Raw genomic sequence first — 16,980 nt, 5'->3', positions numbered from 1 at the left:
TTTGTTCTGTTACTTTAACTCAGTCTAGAACAGATGGGTCTAGGTGTTTGTTCTGTTTAACTCTGTCTAGAACAGATGGGTCTAGGTGTTTGTTCTGTTTAACTCAGTCTAGAACAGATGGGTCTAGGTGTTTTGTCTTACTCAGGTGGAACCAACACACAACTGTTCTAAATTCCATATAATGAAGCAACACCATTCCACAGCATCTCCCAGTCTTAAGATCTTAATGTGAAAGGCTTTGGCTGATCCTGTGTTCACCACGCTCAGTAAAGATTAAGGCACCCCTCCTTTCTCTGTTTCTGTGGAACAGCAGAACATCTCTTGAGGACGTAGAAAGGGAGGAAGGAGTGAGTGTGTAGCGTACTGAGACTTTCCTTTCTCTCTCCTGCCCTCCTCTCGCCTCCCCTCTTCTCTCTCTCTCCTTCCCTCTCCTCTCTCTCTCCTTCCCTCTCCTCTCTCTCTCCCCCTCTCTCTCCTTCCCTCTCCTCTCTCTCTCCTTCCCTCTCCTCTCTCTCTCCTTCCCTCTCCTCTCTCTCTCCCCCTCTCTCTCCTTCCCTCTCCTCTCTCTCTCCTTCCCTCTCCTCTCTCTCTCCTTCCCTCTCCTCTTTCCTCCCATCTTCTCTCCTCTCGCTCTCCTCCCCTCTTCTCTCTTCTCTCTCTCCTTCCCTCTTCTCCTCTCATTCTCCATCTGTCTCTTCTCTCCTCTCTTGGAGATGACATAGCCTAATACAGACAATCCTGCATGGTTGTTTCTGACACTGTTCAGATGAAGGGAATTAAACTGTAATTCACCCCAGCAGCCTCAACTCAGACAGAGGTGTGTAACCTACTGTAGCTGCTGGTAAAGACTCAGACAGAGGTGTGTAACCTACTGTAGCTGCTGGTAAAGACTCAGACAGAGGGGTGTAACCTACTGTAGCTGCTGGTAAAGACTCAGACAGAGGTGTGTAGCCTACTGTAGCTGCTGGTAAAGACTCAGACAGAGGTGTGTAACCTACTGTAGCTGCTGGTAAAGACTCAGACAGAGGTGTGTAGCCTACTGTAGCTGCTGGTAAAGACTCAGACAGAGGTGTGTAACCTACTGTAGCTGCTGGTAAAGACTCAGACAGAGGTGTGTAACCTACTGTAGCTGCTGGTAAAGACTCAGACAGAGGTGTGTAACCTACTGTAGCTGCTGGTAAAGACTCAGACAGAGGTGTGTAACCTACTGTAGCTGCTGGTAAAGACTCAGACAGAGGTGTGTAACCTACTGTAGCTGCTGGTAAAGACTCAGACAGAGGTGTGTAACCTACTGCTGGTAAAGACTCAGACAGAGGTGTGTAACCTACTGTAGCTGCTGGTAAAGACTCAGACAGAGGTGTGTGTAACCTACTGTAGCTGCTGGTAAAGACTCAGACAGAGGTGTGTAACCTACTGTAGCTGCTGGTAAAGACTCAGACAGAGGTGTGTAGCCTACTGTAGCTGCTGGTAAAGACTCAGACAGAGGTGTGTAACCTACTGTAGCTGCTGGTAAAGACTCAGACAGAGGTGTGTAACCTACTGTAGCTGCTGGTAAAGACTCAGACAGAGGTGTGTAACCTACTGTAGCTGCTGGTAAAGACTCAGACAGAGGTGTGTAGCCTACTGTAGCTGCTGGTAAAGACTCAGACAGAGGTGTGTAACCTACTGTAGCTGCTGGTAAAGACTCAGACAGAGGTGTGTAACCTACTGTAGCTGCTGGTAAAGACTCAGACAGAGGTGTGTTCAGCCTACTGTAGCTGCTGGTAGAGGTGTGTAACCTACTGTAGCTGCTGGTAAAGACTCAGACAGAGGTGTGTAACCTACTGTAGCTGCTGGTAAAGACTCAGACAGAGGTGTGTAGCCTACTGTAGCTGCTGGTAAAGACTCAGACAGAGGTGTGTAACCTACTGTAGCTGCTGGTAAAGACTCAGACAGAGGTGTGTAGCCTACTGTAGCTGCTGGTAAAGACTCAGACAGAGGTGTGTAGCCTACTGTAGCTGCTGGTAAAGACTCAGACAGAGGTGTGTAACCTACTGTAGCTGCTGGTAAAGACTCAGACAGAGGTGTGTAACCTACTGTAGCTGCTGGTAAAGACTCAGACAGAGGTGTGTAACCTACTGTAGCTGCTGGTAAAGACTCAGACAGAGGTGTGTAGCCTACTGTAGCTGCTGGTAAAGACTCAGACAGAGGTGTGTAACCTACTGTAGCTGCTGGTAAAGACTCAGACAGAGGTGTGTAACCTACTGTAGCTGCTGGTAAAGACTCAGACAGAGGTGTGTTCAGCCTACTGTAGCTGCTGGTAAAGACTCAGACAACCCCATAGTAGAATAGTTGACCTAGTGTCTTTGGTGTCTTAGGTGTCTTTTTGACCATTTACACTGACAGGACGGGTCTTGGTTGTTTTGGAGGAAGTTGTCAAAGAGCATGTTGACAAACAATGTCTTACTTCTCTGAACACACACACACAACCTACCGTCTGGCTGCTTGAATAGTAATGTCCCATCTGCTTACTCTAAACTCTCTGGTTGTTTTACTGTTTGGATTTAGATTTGACCTTTTGTTGACCTTGTTTATCTGTATATCTTCTCTTGTTGTTAGGTACAAGCATTTCTTACGGGATCTGACAGAGAACACTAGTCCAGACTACCCCGAGTTCCAACCGCTTTCAAGTAAGTGTCTCTCCTCACCCTGCTGCACTGCTCAGCTCAATAATCACCGTCTGCATCCCAAATGGCATCCCTATGTAGTGCACTACTTTTTGACCAGGGCCCCTGTCAACATATAGGGAATCGGGGTGTCTGTCGTTTGGGACTCAGCCACTGTTATCCTTCAAGGTAAATACAGTGTGTCTATGGATTAACCTCAGCGACGTTTATAGTCTTTTATACATTTTACATGTTAGTCATTTAGCAGACGCTCTTATCCAGAGCCACTTACAGTTAGTGAGTGCATATATCATTTTTTTTTTTTTTTCATACTGGCCCCCCCGTGGGAATCGAACCCACAACCCTGCCGTTGCAAACGCCATGCTCTACAAACTGAGCTACATCCCTGCCGGCCATTCCCTCCTCTACCCTGGACGACGCTGGGCCAATTGTGCGCCGCCCCATGGGTCTCCCGGTCGCGGCCGGCTACGACAGAGCCTGGATTCGAACCAGGATCTCTAGTGGCACAGCTAGCACTGCGATGCAGAGCCTTAGACCACTGCGCCACTCGGGAGGCCAATATAGTTCGATCTCTCTTATAGTCAAGAGATCGGTCTCAACGCTGCAGACTCGGGGCTGCGTCTCATATGGCACCCTATTCCCTTTGTAGTGCACTACTTTTGCAGAGAGCACTATGGGCCCTAGTTATAAAGGTGGTACACTACGTAGAGGTCGGGTCGTTCAGGGTCATTTCAGCCAGCCATGACACCCACCATCTCAGATTGTTCTGAAATCATTCCTGTAGTTTTTAAACAGATAAGAGAAGCATTGCTGCAACGTTGTTTTGTTGAAATGTAAATTAAGCTAATCGATTGCACCCAAATTGGCCATTTTATTTTACAGGATTCGTACACTGAACCAAAATATAAACGCAACATGTAAAGTGTTGGTCCCATGTTTCATGAGCGGAAATAAAAGATCCCAGAAATGTTCCATATGTACAAAAAGCTTATTTCTCTAAAATGTTTTGCACAAATTTGTTTACATTCCTGTTAGTGAGCATTTCTGCTTTCCCAAGATAATCCATCTACCTGACAGGTGTGGCATATCAAGAAGCTGATTAAACGGCATGACCATTACAGAGGTGCACCTTGTGCTGCGGACAATAAAAGGCCACTCTAAAATGTGCAGTTTTGTCACACAACACAATGCCACTGATATCTCATGTTTTGAGGAAGCGTGCAATTGGCATGCTGACTGCAGGAATGTCCACCAGAGCTGTTGCCAGATAATTGAATGTTAATTTCTCTACCATAAGCGTTGTTTTAGAGAATTTGGCAGTACGTCCAACCGGCCTCACAACCGCAGACCACGTGTGGGCGAGTGGTTTGCTGATGTCAACCTTGTGAACAGAGTGCCCCATGGTGGCGGTGGGGTTATGATATGGGCAGGCATAAGCTACGGACAACGAACACAATTGCATTTTATCGATTGCAATTTAAATGCACAGAAATACCGTAACGAGATCCTCACCAGACATGTCACCTATATTGAGCATGTTTGGGATGCTCTGTATCGACGTGTACGACAGCGTGTTCCAGTTCCCGGCAATATCCAGCAACTTCGCACAGCCATTGAAGAGGAGTGGGACAACATTCCACAAGCCACAATCAACAGCCAGATCAACTCTATGTGAATGAGATGTGTCGCGCTGCATGAGGCAAATGGTGGTCACACCAGATACTGACTGGTTTTCTGATTCAAGCCCCTACCTTTTTTTTTTAAGGTACAGTATCTGTTACCAACAGATGCATATCTGTATTCCCAGTCATGTGAAATCCATAGATTAGGGCCTAATTTATTTATTTAAATTGAAATTAAAAAATTAAAAATTAAAATTAAACTCAGTAAAATCTTAGAAATTGTTGCATAAATATAGAACATCACGTCCGATTTGGACCAAACTTTTTTTCGTAACAATGAATTAGACATGAGGAATCCAAAGAAATCCACCCTTGTACCCCCCACACCCCACGCCAATCCCAGGCCCAACAACGAGCGTATAGTATCAGTTCTCTATGTTTGACAAGTAGTATGGAGCTGCAGCTTGGAGTATTGTTTCTTCGTCCTATGTGTTGTACAGTCGTGGTCAAAAGTTTTGAGAATGACACAAGTATTGGTCTTCACAAAGTTCGCTGCTTCAGTGTTATGAGGTATTTTTGTCAGATCGTACTATGGTATACTGAAGTATAATTACAAGCATTCCATAAGTGTCAAATGCTTTTATTGACAATTACATTAAGTTTATGCAAAGAGTCAATATTTGCAGTGTTGATCCTTCTTTTTCAAGACCTCTGCAATCCGCCCTGGCATGCTGTCAATTAACTTCAGCCCATTCTTGCATAATCAATGCTTGGAGTTGTCAGAATATGTGGGTTTTTGTTTGTCCACCTGCCTCTTGAGGATCGACCACAAGTTCTCAATGGGATTAAGATCTGTGGAGTTTCCTGGCCATGGAACCAAAAAAACAACTGTCCTCAGCAGTCCAATCCCGGTACCTTTTGCAGAATATCAGTCTGTCCCTGATGTTTTTCCTGGAGAGAGGTGGCTTCTTTGCTGCCCTTCTTGACACCAAGCCATCCTCCAAAAGTCTTTGCCTCACTGTGCTTGCAAATGCACTCAGACCTGCCTGCTGCCATTCCTGAGCAAGCTCTGCACTGGTGGTGCCCCGGTCCCGCAGCTGAATCAACTTTAGGAGACAGTCCTGGCGCTTGCTGGACTTTCTTGGGCGCCCTGATGCCTTCTTCACAACAATTGAACCTCTCTCCTTGAAGTTATTGATGATCCGATAAATGGTTGATTTAGGTGCAATCTTACTAGCCGGAATATCCTTGCCTGTGAAGCCATTTTTGTAAAAAGCAATGATGACGGCACGTGTTTCCTTGCAGGTAACCATGGTTAACAGAGGAAGAACAATGATTTCAAGCACCACCCTCCTTTTAAAGCTTCCAATCTGTTATTCTAACTCAATCAGCATGACAGAGTGATCTCCAGCCTTGTCCTCGTCAACACTCTCACCTGTGTTAATGAGAGAATCACTGACAGCTGGTCCTTTTGTGGCAGGGCTAAAATGCAGTGGAAGTGTTTTTTTGGAATTAAGTTCATTTTCATGGCAAATAGGGACTTTGCAATTAATTGCATTTAATCTGATAACTCTTCATGACATTCTGGAGTGTATGCAAATTGCCATAATCAAAACTGAGGCAGCAGACTTTGTGAAAATTAGTATTTGTGTCATTCTCAACACTTTTGACCACGACTGTATTCCCAGTGAATTTGGTGATGGTTTTAGACATTGAAGTTGTTAGGTTTATGTCCCATGTTACATCCTGCTATTACCAGGTTCTGACCATTTTTAGATGGTGCTGTTCCAGGTGCTATATATAAAAAAAGAAGCATTTGTGGCACAAATCCAATGCAAGTCAATGTTACCTGTATTAGTATTTTCACGCTTCATGTCAGAATCGTCCTAAAGTATATACTGTATTTTAAAAAAAATCATTTGGAACAGCACCATCTAGTTGTCAGAACCAGGTAATATCAGGATGTAGGATGGGACATAAACCTAAAAACTTCAATGACTAATTTCTCTGAACAGCAGAATAGAAATAGCATTAGCTGGGAATGGCGTTACATAGGATGAAGAAACAATACTCCAAGCCACAGCTCCATACTGCTTGTCAGACATAGAGAACTGATACTATATACTCACTGTTTGGGTGGGATTTGGGGTGTGTGGGGTCCGTGGGTGGCATTCGACCAATCTTTTGATTTCTTATGTCTAACTCCATTGTAAAAAAAAATAATATATATTAATAAATATGTTTTGTCCAAATCGTATATGAATCCTATAAATTAAAATGGCAAATTTTGGTGCAATCAATTAGCTGAATTTTTCAAAGATCAAATTATATTTCAACAATATAATGCCACAGGAATGATAATCATATCTGTTTCAAACAACTGAAACTATTTCAGAACAATTTGAGATGGTTGGCTCTTTCTTGTGCTTTTTGAGATGGAACGACACATAGGGACCAGGATGCCATTTGGGATACACACTCACATTTGCACATCATGTGAGTTTGATGTTTGATGTGCAGCTCTCTTCACCATTCTTAGTTAGTCAGGATTGTTTCCCAGTTTGTCAGCACCGAACACGTCTAACAAAAGTGATGTGACTGTGATGATGAGCTGAACACATCTAACAGAAGCAGTGGGCTCAGTACAGGCTGGGAGGACAGCAGTGGGCTCAGTACAGGATGTTCTGGGAGGACAGCAGTGGGCTCAGTACAGGCTGGGAGGACAGCAGTGGGCTCAGTACAGGATGTTCTGGGAGAACAGCAGTGGGCTCAGTACAGGCTGGGAGGACAGCAGTGGGCTCAGTACAGGTTGGGAGGAGGATATAGCAGTGGGCTCAGTACAGGATGTTCTGGGAGGATATAGCAGTGGGCTCAGTACAGACTGGGAGGACAGCAGTGGGCTCAGTACAGGCTGGGAGGACAGCAGTGGGCTCAGTACAGGCTGGGAGGACAGCAGTGGGCTCAGTACAGGCTGGGAGGACAGCAGTGGGCTCAGTACAGGCTGGGAGGATAGCAGTGGGCTCAGTACAGGCTGGGAGAATAGCAGTGGGCTCAGTACAAGCTGGGAGGACAGCAGTGGGTTCAGTACAGGATGTTCTGGGAGGATATAGCAGTGGGCTCAGTACAGGATGTTCTGGGAGGATATAGCTGTGGGCTCAGTCCAGGATGTTCTGGGAGGATATAGGTGTGGGCTCAGTCCAGGATGTTCTGGGAGGATATAGCAGTGGGCTCAGTCCAGGATGTTCTGGGAGGATATAGCAGTGGGCTCAGTCCAGGATGTTCTGGGAGGATATAGCAGTGGGCTCAGTACAGGATGTTCTGGGAGGAGGATATAGCAGTGGGCTGAGGACAGGATGTTATGGGAGGATATAGCAGTGGGCTCAGTACAGGATGTTCTGGGAGGATATAGCAGTGGGCTCAGTACAGGATGTTCTGGGAGGATATAGCAGTGGGCTCAGTCCATGATGTTCTGGGAGGTTATAGCAGTGGGCTCAGTCCAGGATGTTATGGGAGGATATAGCAGTGGGCTCAGTCCAGGATGTTCTGGGAGGATATTGCAGTGGGCTCAGTCCATGATGTTCTTGGAGGATATAGCAGTGGGCTCAGTCCAGGATATTCTGGGAGGATATAGCAGTGGCTCAGTCCATGATGTTCTGGGAGGTTATAGCAGTGGGCTCAGTCCAGGATGTTCTGGGAGGATATAGCAGTGGGCTCAGTCCAGGATGTTCTGGGAGGATATAACAGTTTGCTCAGTCCAGGATGTTCTGGGAGGATATAGCAGTGGGCTCAGTCCAGGATGTTCTGGGAGGATATAGCAGTGGGCTCAGTCCATGATGTTCTGGGAGGATATAGCAGTGGGCTCAGTCCAGGATATTCTGGGAGGATATAGCAGTGGGCTCAGTACAGGATGTTCTGGGAGGATATAGCAGTGGGCTCAGTCCATGATGTTCTGGGTGTATATAGCAGTGGGCTCAGTCCAGGATGTTCTGGGAGGATATAGCAGTGGGCTCAGTACAGGATGTTATGGGAGGATATAGCAGTGGGCTCAGTACAGGATGTTCTGGGAGGATATAGCAGTGGGCTCAGTACAGGATGTTCTGGGAGGATATAGCAGTGGGCTCAGTACAGGATGTTCTGGGAGGATATAGCAGTGGGCTCAGTCCAGGATGTTCTGGGAGGATATAGCAGTGGGCTCAGTCCAGGATGTTCTGGGAGGATATAGCAGTGGACTCAGTCCTGGATGTTCTGGGAGGATATAGCAGTGGGCTCAGTCCTGGATGTTCTGGGAGGATATAGCAGTGGACTCAGTCCTGGATGTTCTGGGAGGATATAGCAGTGGGCTCAGTCCTGGATGTTCTGGGAGGATAGGATGAAAGCACTGTGGTAAAGCTCAACATTAGTCTAAATTCTCAATGTCTATTTTGACGTAATTAATGGGGACCAGATCTGAGGATATTAAGCGGAGCGATATATTAATATATAAAATCTTCATCTCATCTCCAACATCAACAGAGAGAAGCACACCACCCCGATAATGACTAATTCCAATCCTCAAATAAACAGCGAATCCGACTTAAGCGCAAATGTACACAAGGAATTATTTATGGGTATCAATTAAAATCTTCATTGGCTGCGTGCTGCTTTTGCTTACAAATGAAACTCACTGGTAAGATGAAGGTACATCTCTGAATGCTCTCTCTCTCCTCTCCTCCATCTCTCTCTCCTCTCCTCCATCCCTCTCTTCTCTCCTCTCCTCTTCCTCGCCCTCATTAGCGCTGCTTTTTTAAAACTCTTCAGCTTTTTATGAGGAAAGGAAGAAAAGCTAAGTTTTGTTAGCCTGGTTGTATTGTAAAGGGAATTATTTAGAAATAGCACCAGACAGATCACATTGTATCTGATTAGGAAGCTGACTAGCTGAGAGACTCGGGAGGCTTTGTTGTTTTCTGTTTTCTATTCTCCTCTTGTTGTTTTGTTTGTCTTTCTCACATTAACACACACACACACACATAGACACACACATAGACACACACACACACACACACACACACATAGACACACACACACACACACACACACACACACACACACACATAGACACACACACACACACACACACACACACACACACACACACACACACACACACACACACACACACACACACACACACACACACACACACACACACACACACACACACACACACACACACACACACACACACACACACACACAACACACACACATAGACACACACATAGACACACACACACACACACACACACACACACACACACACACACACACACACACACACACACATAGACACACACACACATAGACACACACACACACACATAGACACACACACACACACATAGACACACACACACACACACATAGACACACATAGAGACACACACACACACACACACACACACACACACACACACACACACACACATAGAGACACACACACACACACACACACACATAGACACACACATAGACACACACACACACACACACACACACCAGCGGCTGATCTTAACTCTTGAAGTACCAACAGCGTTGGTTAGAATGGTTGTAATTGCCGTACTTCAAGAGTTTTCATCAGCCGCTGGTGTGTGTGTGTTAATGTGACCTCACACTGCACTCTTAATATGCTCGCCCCCGAACCACCAACCCGCCACGAACCACTCGACACAACGCACCCCCTTTAAAAAACACTCCAACCCTGTCAAAATATTCATTTGAAGAAGTTAACGTCATGAAGCACCCTTTTAACTGCGTACTATTTAAACATAGTTGATCAATTAAATAATGACATGTTAATAAAAACGTGGAGTGAAGCGTATTCTCAGAATGAGTATTGGGTTTATGTTTGTATTGTTAATGTGAAGGCTGCATCTGAAATGGTACGCATATGGGCCCTGGTCTAAAGTAGTGCACTACATAGGGAATAGGGTGCCATTCTCTGGTCTAAAGTAGTGCACTACATAGGGAATAGGGTGCCATTCTCTGGTCTAAAGTAGTGCACTACATAGGGAATAGGGTGCCATTCTCTGGTCTAAAGTAGTGCACTATATAGGGAATAAGGTGTCATTCTCTGGTCTAAAGTAGTGCACTATATAGGGAATAGGGTGCCATTCTCTGGTCTAAAGTAGTGCACTACATAGGGAATAGGGTGCCATTCTCTGGTCTAAAGTAGTGCACTACATAGGGAATAGGGTGCCATTCTCTGGTCTAAAGTAGTGCACTATATAGGGAATAGGGTGCCATTCTCTGGTCTAAAGTAGTGCACTACATAGGGAATAGGGTGCCATTCTCTGGTCTAAAGTAGTGCACTACATAGGGAATAGGGTGCCATTCTCTGGTCTAAAGTAGTGCACTATATAGGGAATAGGGTGCCATTTGGGACGCATCCACAACTGAACTGATCTGAGGCAACAGCGCTGAAATTATCAAGTTGTTTTTATTAAGAGGCAATAAGACAAATAATGAAGAATATTCAGAAACCAAAGAAACTGCCTCTCGGCCTCTCTCCAACCCAGATGCTTTATTTGGTCTTTGGTTTGTAATGTTGTGAAGATAAGCGCCCCAATTAGGACGGGATTATTTGATCTATTTTAGAGAAAAAGAGGAAACTGCCTCGAGGCTCGAGCATCATCGTGTTCATACACTTGTGGTTGCACCCCAAATGGCACCCTGTTCACTACATAGTGCACTACTTTTGACTGGGGCTCTGGTCTAAAGTAGTGCACTATGTAGGGAATAGGGTGCCGTTTGGGAAGTAGACTGACTGTTGTTGCAACGCGACTTTAAAAAACAAGAAGCAAAAAGTTGGGTTTGAAATTAGACTCCATTTGTCTGTTTGTTGGATGTTATTTTGGACGTGTTAAGGATGTAGACGTCTACTGCAATTATTATTAGCTGGGACTACATCACTATAATTGGGTAGATCTGCCTTGCATACTGTGCAGTTCAGGGTTCCCCAACTGGTGGGCCGCGGCCTGAATTTGGCCCGCAGGTGAATTTATTTGGCCCTTAAATTTTCACACGCCATTTTTTTTTTGGGGGGGGGGGGGGCATAAAATACTGTAAAAAAACGCCAGCAAATCAGTTTTGTTCCAAAGTATTCCCATGTATAAATAGAGAGATATATGTGATCAGAGGCGTCATGCCCATATGGGGAACGGGACAGTTTCTCTGTAATACTATTAGCCACCTAGCAATTCTATGTTGGCTTTAGCTAACACAGATAGGTTCCCAATCTCCCAACCCCATAACTTACCAAGAAGCCATTTCAGGCTATCAATCAAGTTACAGTGCCTTGCAAAAGTATTCACCCCCTTTGGCGTTTTTCCTATTTTGTTGCATTACAACCTGTAATTAAAATTTTATTTTTATTTGGATTTCATGTAATGGACATACACAAAATAGTCCAAATTGGTGAAGTGAAATGAAAAAAAGAACTTGTTTCAAAAAATTCTAAAACATTAAATAACGGAAAAGTTGTGCATGCATATGTATTCACCCCCTTTGCTATGAAGCCTGTAGATAAGATCTGGTGCAACCAATTACCTTCAGAAGTCACATAATTAGTTAGATTGCACACAGGTGGACTTTATTTAAGTGTCACGTGATCTGTCACATGATCTCAGTATATATACACCTGTTCTGAAAGGCCCCAGAGCCTCCAACACCACTAAGCAAGGGGCACCACCAAGCAAGCGGCACCATGAAGACCAATGAGTTCTCCAAACAGGTCAGGGACAAAGTTGTGGAGAAGTACAGATCAGGGTTGGGTTATAAAAAAAATACCTGAAACTTTGAACATCCCACGGAGCACCATTAAATCCATTATTAAAAAATTTAAAGAATATGGCACCACAACAAACCTGCCAAGAGAGGGCTGCCCACCAAAACTCACGGACCAGGCAAGGAGGGCATTAATCAGAGAGGCAACAAAGAGACAAAAGATAACCCTGAAGGAGCTGCAAAGCTCCACAGCGGAGATTGGAGTATCTGTCCATAGGACCACTTTAAGCCGTACACTACAGAGAGCTTGGCTTTACGGAAGAGAGGCCAGAAAAAAGCCATTGCTTAAAGAAAAAATAAGCAAACCGGTTTGGTGTTCGCCAAAAGTCATGTGGGAGACTCCCCAAACATATGGAAGAAGGTACTCTGGTCAGATGAGACTAACATTAAGCTTTTTGGCCATCAAGGAAAACGCTATGTCTGGCGCAAACTCAACACCTCTCATCACCCCGAGAACACCATCCCCACAGTGAAACATGGTGGTGGCAGCATCATGCTGTTGGGATGTTTTTAATCGGCAGGGACTGGGAAACTGGTCAGAATTGAAGGAATGATGGATGGCGCTAAATACAGGAATATTCTTGAGGGAAACCTGTTTCAGTCTTCCAGAGATTTGAGACGGGGATGGAGGTTCACCTTCCAGCAGGACAATGACCCTAAGCATACTGCTAAAGCAACACCTGAGTGGTTTAAGGGGAAACATCTAAATATCTTGGAATGGCCTAGTCAAAGCCCAGACCTCAATCCAATTGAGAATCTGTGGTATGACTTAAAGATTGCTGTACACCAGCGGAACCCATCCAACTTGAAAGAGCTGGAGCAGTTTTGCCTTGAAGAATGGGCAAAAATCCCAGTGGCTAGATGTGCCAAGCTTATAGAGACATACCCCAAGAGACTTGCAGCTGTAATTGCTGCAAAAGGTGGCTCTACAAAGTATTGACTTTGGGGTGGGGGGGGTGAATAGTTATGCACGCTCAAGTTTTCTGTTTTTTTGTCTTATTTCTTGTTTGTTTCACAAGAAAAAATATTTTGCATCTTCAAAGTGGTAGGCATGTTGTGTAAATCAAATGATACAAACCCCCCCCCCCAAAAAAATCTATTTTAATTCCAGGTTGTAAGGTAACAAAATAGGAAAAACGCCAAGGGGGGTGAATAGTTTCACAAGGCACTGTAGAGTAACTACCTTATCTAACTACCTTCGCTGGCATTGCCTGCTGGCAAGGTTGGTAGACTTTAGAAAAGCAAGCAATAACTAAATGTACTGAATAAGACTCACATTCTTTTCAATCGTCTACCCAAGATTTTAGCAGAGATGCAGAGAAGCATATTTAGTTTCTTCCATTAAAAACAACACCAGTCAGGAGGACAGCTCAAGAGGTACAGTATGCTTAGATATGCAGAAAAATGGACATATTGATTTTTTTACATAGAATTAGGCATAATAATTATGGCTCTAGATTGTAGGAAAAAGCTCTTTCAGGTGTTTGAAAAATGCAAAATTCTTCAACTTCAGGACCGGGGGCCTAGCCCCCCTCTGGACCGCCCATCAGCCATCCACACGTACTTTGTACCCCTCAGATTTTGGGGGTGCATGATGCCTGCCCCCTGTATGTGATCATATAGAAGTGTAAGCAAGGTTTTGAAATGATTGTTTTAGTGAAATATTATATCTGTCTGTGCTTCTTGCCGTCGATTGTCAGTCTACAAATTCTTTGTAATTATGTTCCGGCCTCCGGCCACCAGCTCGAGAGAAAATCTGCCCCCGGCTGAATCTAGTTGATGATGTAGTTGATTCGCCTGCTTTGTTTTTCGGGCTTCAGTTTCTCAGAGCTTGTTGGCTAACCCTAACCCTTCGCTGTAAACCCAACGACCAAGGCTACCAAACCACACACAAGTTATACAAGACGGTACCACCAGGAATATTTTGTGAAGGAAGTGGGTGTTCTGTTAAGGTCAATAAGGAGGGGAGGGGTGTTCTGTTAAGGTCAATAAGGAGGGGAGGGGTGTTCTGTTAAGGTCAATAAGGAGGGGAGGGGTGTTCTGTTAAGGTCAATAAGGAGGGGAGGGGTGTTCTGTTAAGGTCAATAAGGAGGGGAGGGGGGTTCTGTGTCTGTGTGTCTGTCTCTCTGTGTGTGTGTGTCTGTGTGTGTGTGTGTGTGTGTGTGTCTGTCTCTGTGTGTGTGTGTGTGTGTGTGTGTGTCTGTCTCTGTGTGTGTGTGTCTGTCTCTGTGTGTCTGTGTGTCTGTCTCTGTATGTGTCTGTCTCTGTGTGTGTGTCTCTCTGTGTGTGTGTGTCTGTGTGTCTGTCTCTGTGTGTCTGTGTCTGTCTGTGTGTGTGTGTGTGTGTGTGTGTGTGTGTGTGTCTGTGTCTGTCTCTCTGTGTGTGTGTCTGTCTCTGTGTGTGTGTGTGTGTGTGTGTGTGTGTGTGTGTCCATGGCACAGAGCAGAAGCACTCTAATTATGTGTCTGGCCACACCCTAAATCAATCTGGTCTATATAAATCAATCTGGTCTATATAAATCAATCTGGTCTATATAAATCAATCTGGTCTATATAAATCAATCTGGTCTATATAAATCAATCTGGTCTATATAAATCAATCTGGTCTATATAAATCAATCTGGTCTATATAAATCAATCTGGTCTATATAAATCAATCTGGTCTATATAAATCAATCTGGTCTATATAAATCAATCTGGTCTATATAAATCAATCTGGTCTATATTAGCATGACATTTAGCAGACGCTTTTTATCCAAAGCGACTTGCCGTCATGTGTGCATAAATGTTTACGTATGGGTGGTCCCGGGGATCGAACCCACTACCCTGGCGTTACAAGCGCCATGCTCTACCAATTGAGCTACAGAGGACCACAACTGACCATAAATCAGTTGATGGGTGTATGGTATTTACAGTCCCTTAAGAATGTATTCATACACCTTTACTTTTTCCACATTTAGTTGAGAACAGCCTGAATTTAAAATTGATTAAATTGAGATTTTTGGTCACTGGTCTACCCACAATACCCCATAATGTCAAATTGGAATTGTTTTTGTTTTCAAAAGTTTTACAATTGAATATATAATGAAAAGCTGAAATGTCTTGAGTCAATAAGTATTCAACCCCTTTGTTATGGCAAGCCTAAATAAGTTCAGGAGTAAAAATGTGCTTAACAAGTCACATAATAAGTTGCATTGACTCAGTCTGTGTACAATAATAGTGTTTAACATGATTTTTTGAATGACTACCTCATCTCTGTACCCCCACACATACAATTATCTGTAAGATTCAACCACAAAGACCAGGGAGCTTTTCCAATGCATCTCAAACAAGGGCACCTATTGGTAGATGGGTAAAAATGAAAAAAGCTGACATTTAATATCCGTTTGAGCATGGTGACGTTATTAATTACACTTTGGATGGTGTATCAATACACCCAGTCACTACAAAGATACAGGTGTCCTTCCCAACTGAGTTGCTGGGGAGGAAGAAACTGCTCAGGGATTTCACCATGAAGCCAATGGTGACTTCAAAGCAGTTACAGAGTTGAATGGGTGTGATAGGACAAAATTGAGGATGGATCAACAACATTGTAGTTACTCCACAATACTAACCTAATTGACAGAGTGAAAATAAGGAAGCCTGAATAAAAAATATTCCTAAACATGCATCTTGTTTGCAACAAGGCACTGAAGTAATACTGAGAAAAAAATGTGGCAAAGCAATTCACTTTTTGTCCTGAATACAAAATGTTATGTTTGGGGCAAATCCAATACAACACATTGCTGAGTACCGCTCTCCATATTTTCAAGCATAGTGGTGGCTGCATCATGTTATGGGTATGCTTGTAATCGTTAGAGGTTTTCAGGATAAAAAAGAAACTGAATGGCGCTAAGCACAGGCAAAATCCTAGAGGAAAACCTGGGTCAGTCTGCTTTCCACCAGACACTGGGAGATGAATTCACCTTTCAGCAGGACAGTGACCTAAAACCCAAGGCAGGACAATAACCTAAAACCCAAGGCAGGACAGTAACCTAAAACCCAAGGCAGGACAGTAACCTGAAACCCAAGGCAGGACAGTAACCTGAAACCCAAGGCAGGACAATAACCTGAAACCCAAGGCAGGACAGTGACCTAAAACCCAAGGCAGGACAGTGACCTGAAACCCAAGGCAGGACAATAACCTGAAACCCAAGGCAGGACAGTGACCTGAAACCCAAGGCAGGACAGTGACCTGAAACCCAAGGCAGGACAGTAACCTGAAACCCAAGGCAGGACAGTAACCTGAAACCCAAGGCAGGACAGTAACCTGAAACCCAAGGCAGGACAATAACCTGAAACCCAAGGCAGGACAGTGACCTGAAACCCAAGGCAGGACAATAACCTGAAACCCAAGGCAGGACAATAACCTGAAACCCAAGGCAGGACAGTGACCTGAAACCCAAGGCAGGACAGTAACCTGAAACCCAAGGCAGGACAGTGACCTGAAACCCAAGGCAGGACAGTGACCTGAAACCCAAGGCAGGACAGTGACCTAAAACCCAAGGCAGGACAATAACCTAAAACCCAAGGCAGGACAGTGACCTAAAACCCAAGGCAGGACAGTGACCTAAAACCCAAGGCAGGACAGTGACCTAAAACCCAAGGCAGGACAATAACCTAAAACCCAAGGCAGGACAGTGACCTAAAACCCAAGGCCAAATCTGCACTGAAGTAGAAGAAGAATATTCCTGAGTCGTCTAGTTACAGTTTTGACTTAAATCTACTTGAAAATATATGGCAAGACCTGAAGATGGTTGTCTAGCAATGATTAACAACCAATTAGAGCTTGAAGAATTTTTGAAAACAAATTGTAGACAAATGTTGCACAAT

At 44.4% G+C, this 16,980-nt stretch overlaps 1 protein-coding gene across 1 annotated transcript in view; it reads left to right on the top strand.

Annotated features, from left to right (window-relative positions):
- LOC311126151 (rho guanine nucleotide exchange factor 39-like) overlaps positions 1 to 16,980 on the top strand; it is a gene marked incomplete at its 3' end in the record, with an annotated part of 94,911 nt that overhangs the window by 60,649 nt on the left and 17,282 nt on the right. Inside the window, exon 5 of the mRNA XM_084200168.1 lies at positions 2,599 to 2,669. Coding sequence (XP_084056294.1) covers positions 2,599 to 2,669 — 71 coding nt within the window. The remainder of the gene's footprint in view (positions 1 to 2,598; positions 2,670 to 16,980) is intronic.

This window comes from Coregonus lavaretus (assembly GCF_964263955.1).
Source record: "Coregonus lavaretus genome assembly, contig: HAP1_SCAFFOLD_296, whole genome shotgun sequence".
Lineage (NCBI taxonomy): Eukaryota > Metazoa > Chordata > Actinopteri > Salmoniformes > Salmonidae > Coregonus > Coregonus lavaretus.
This window is presented reverse-complemented; position numbering and strand designations above follow the sequence as displayed.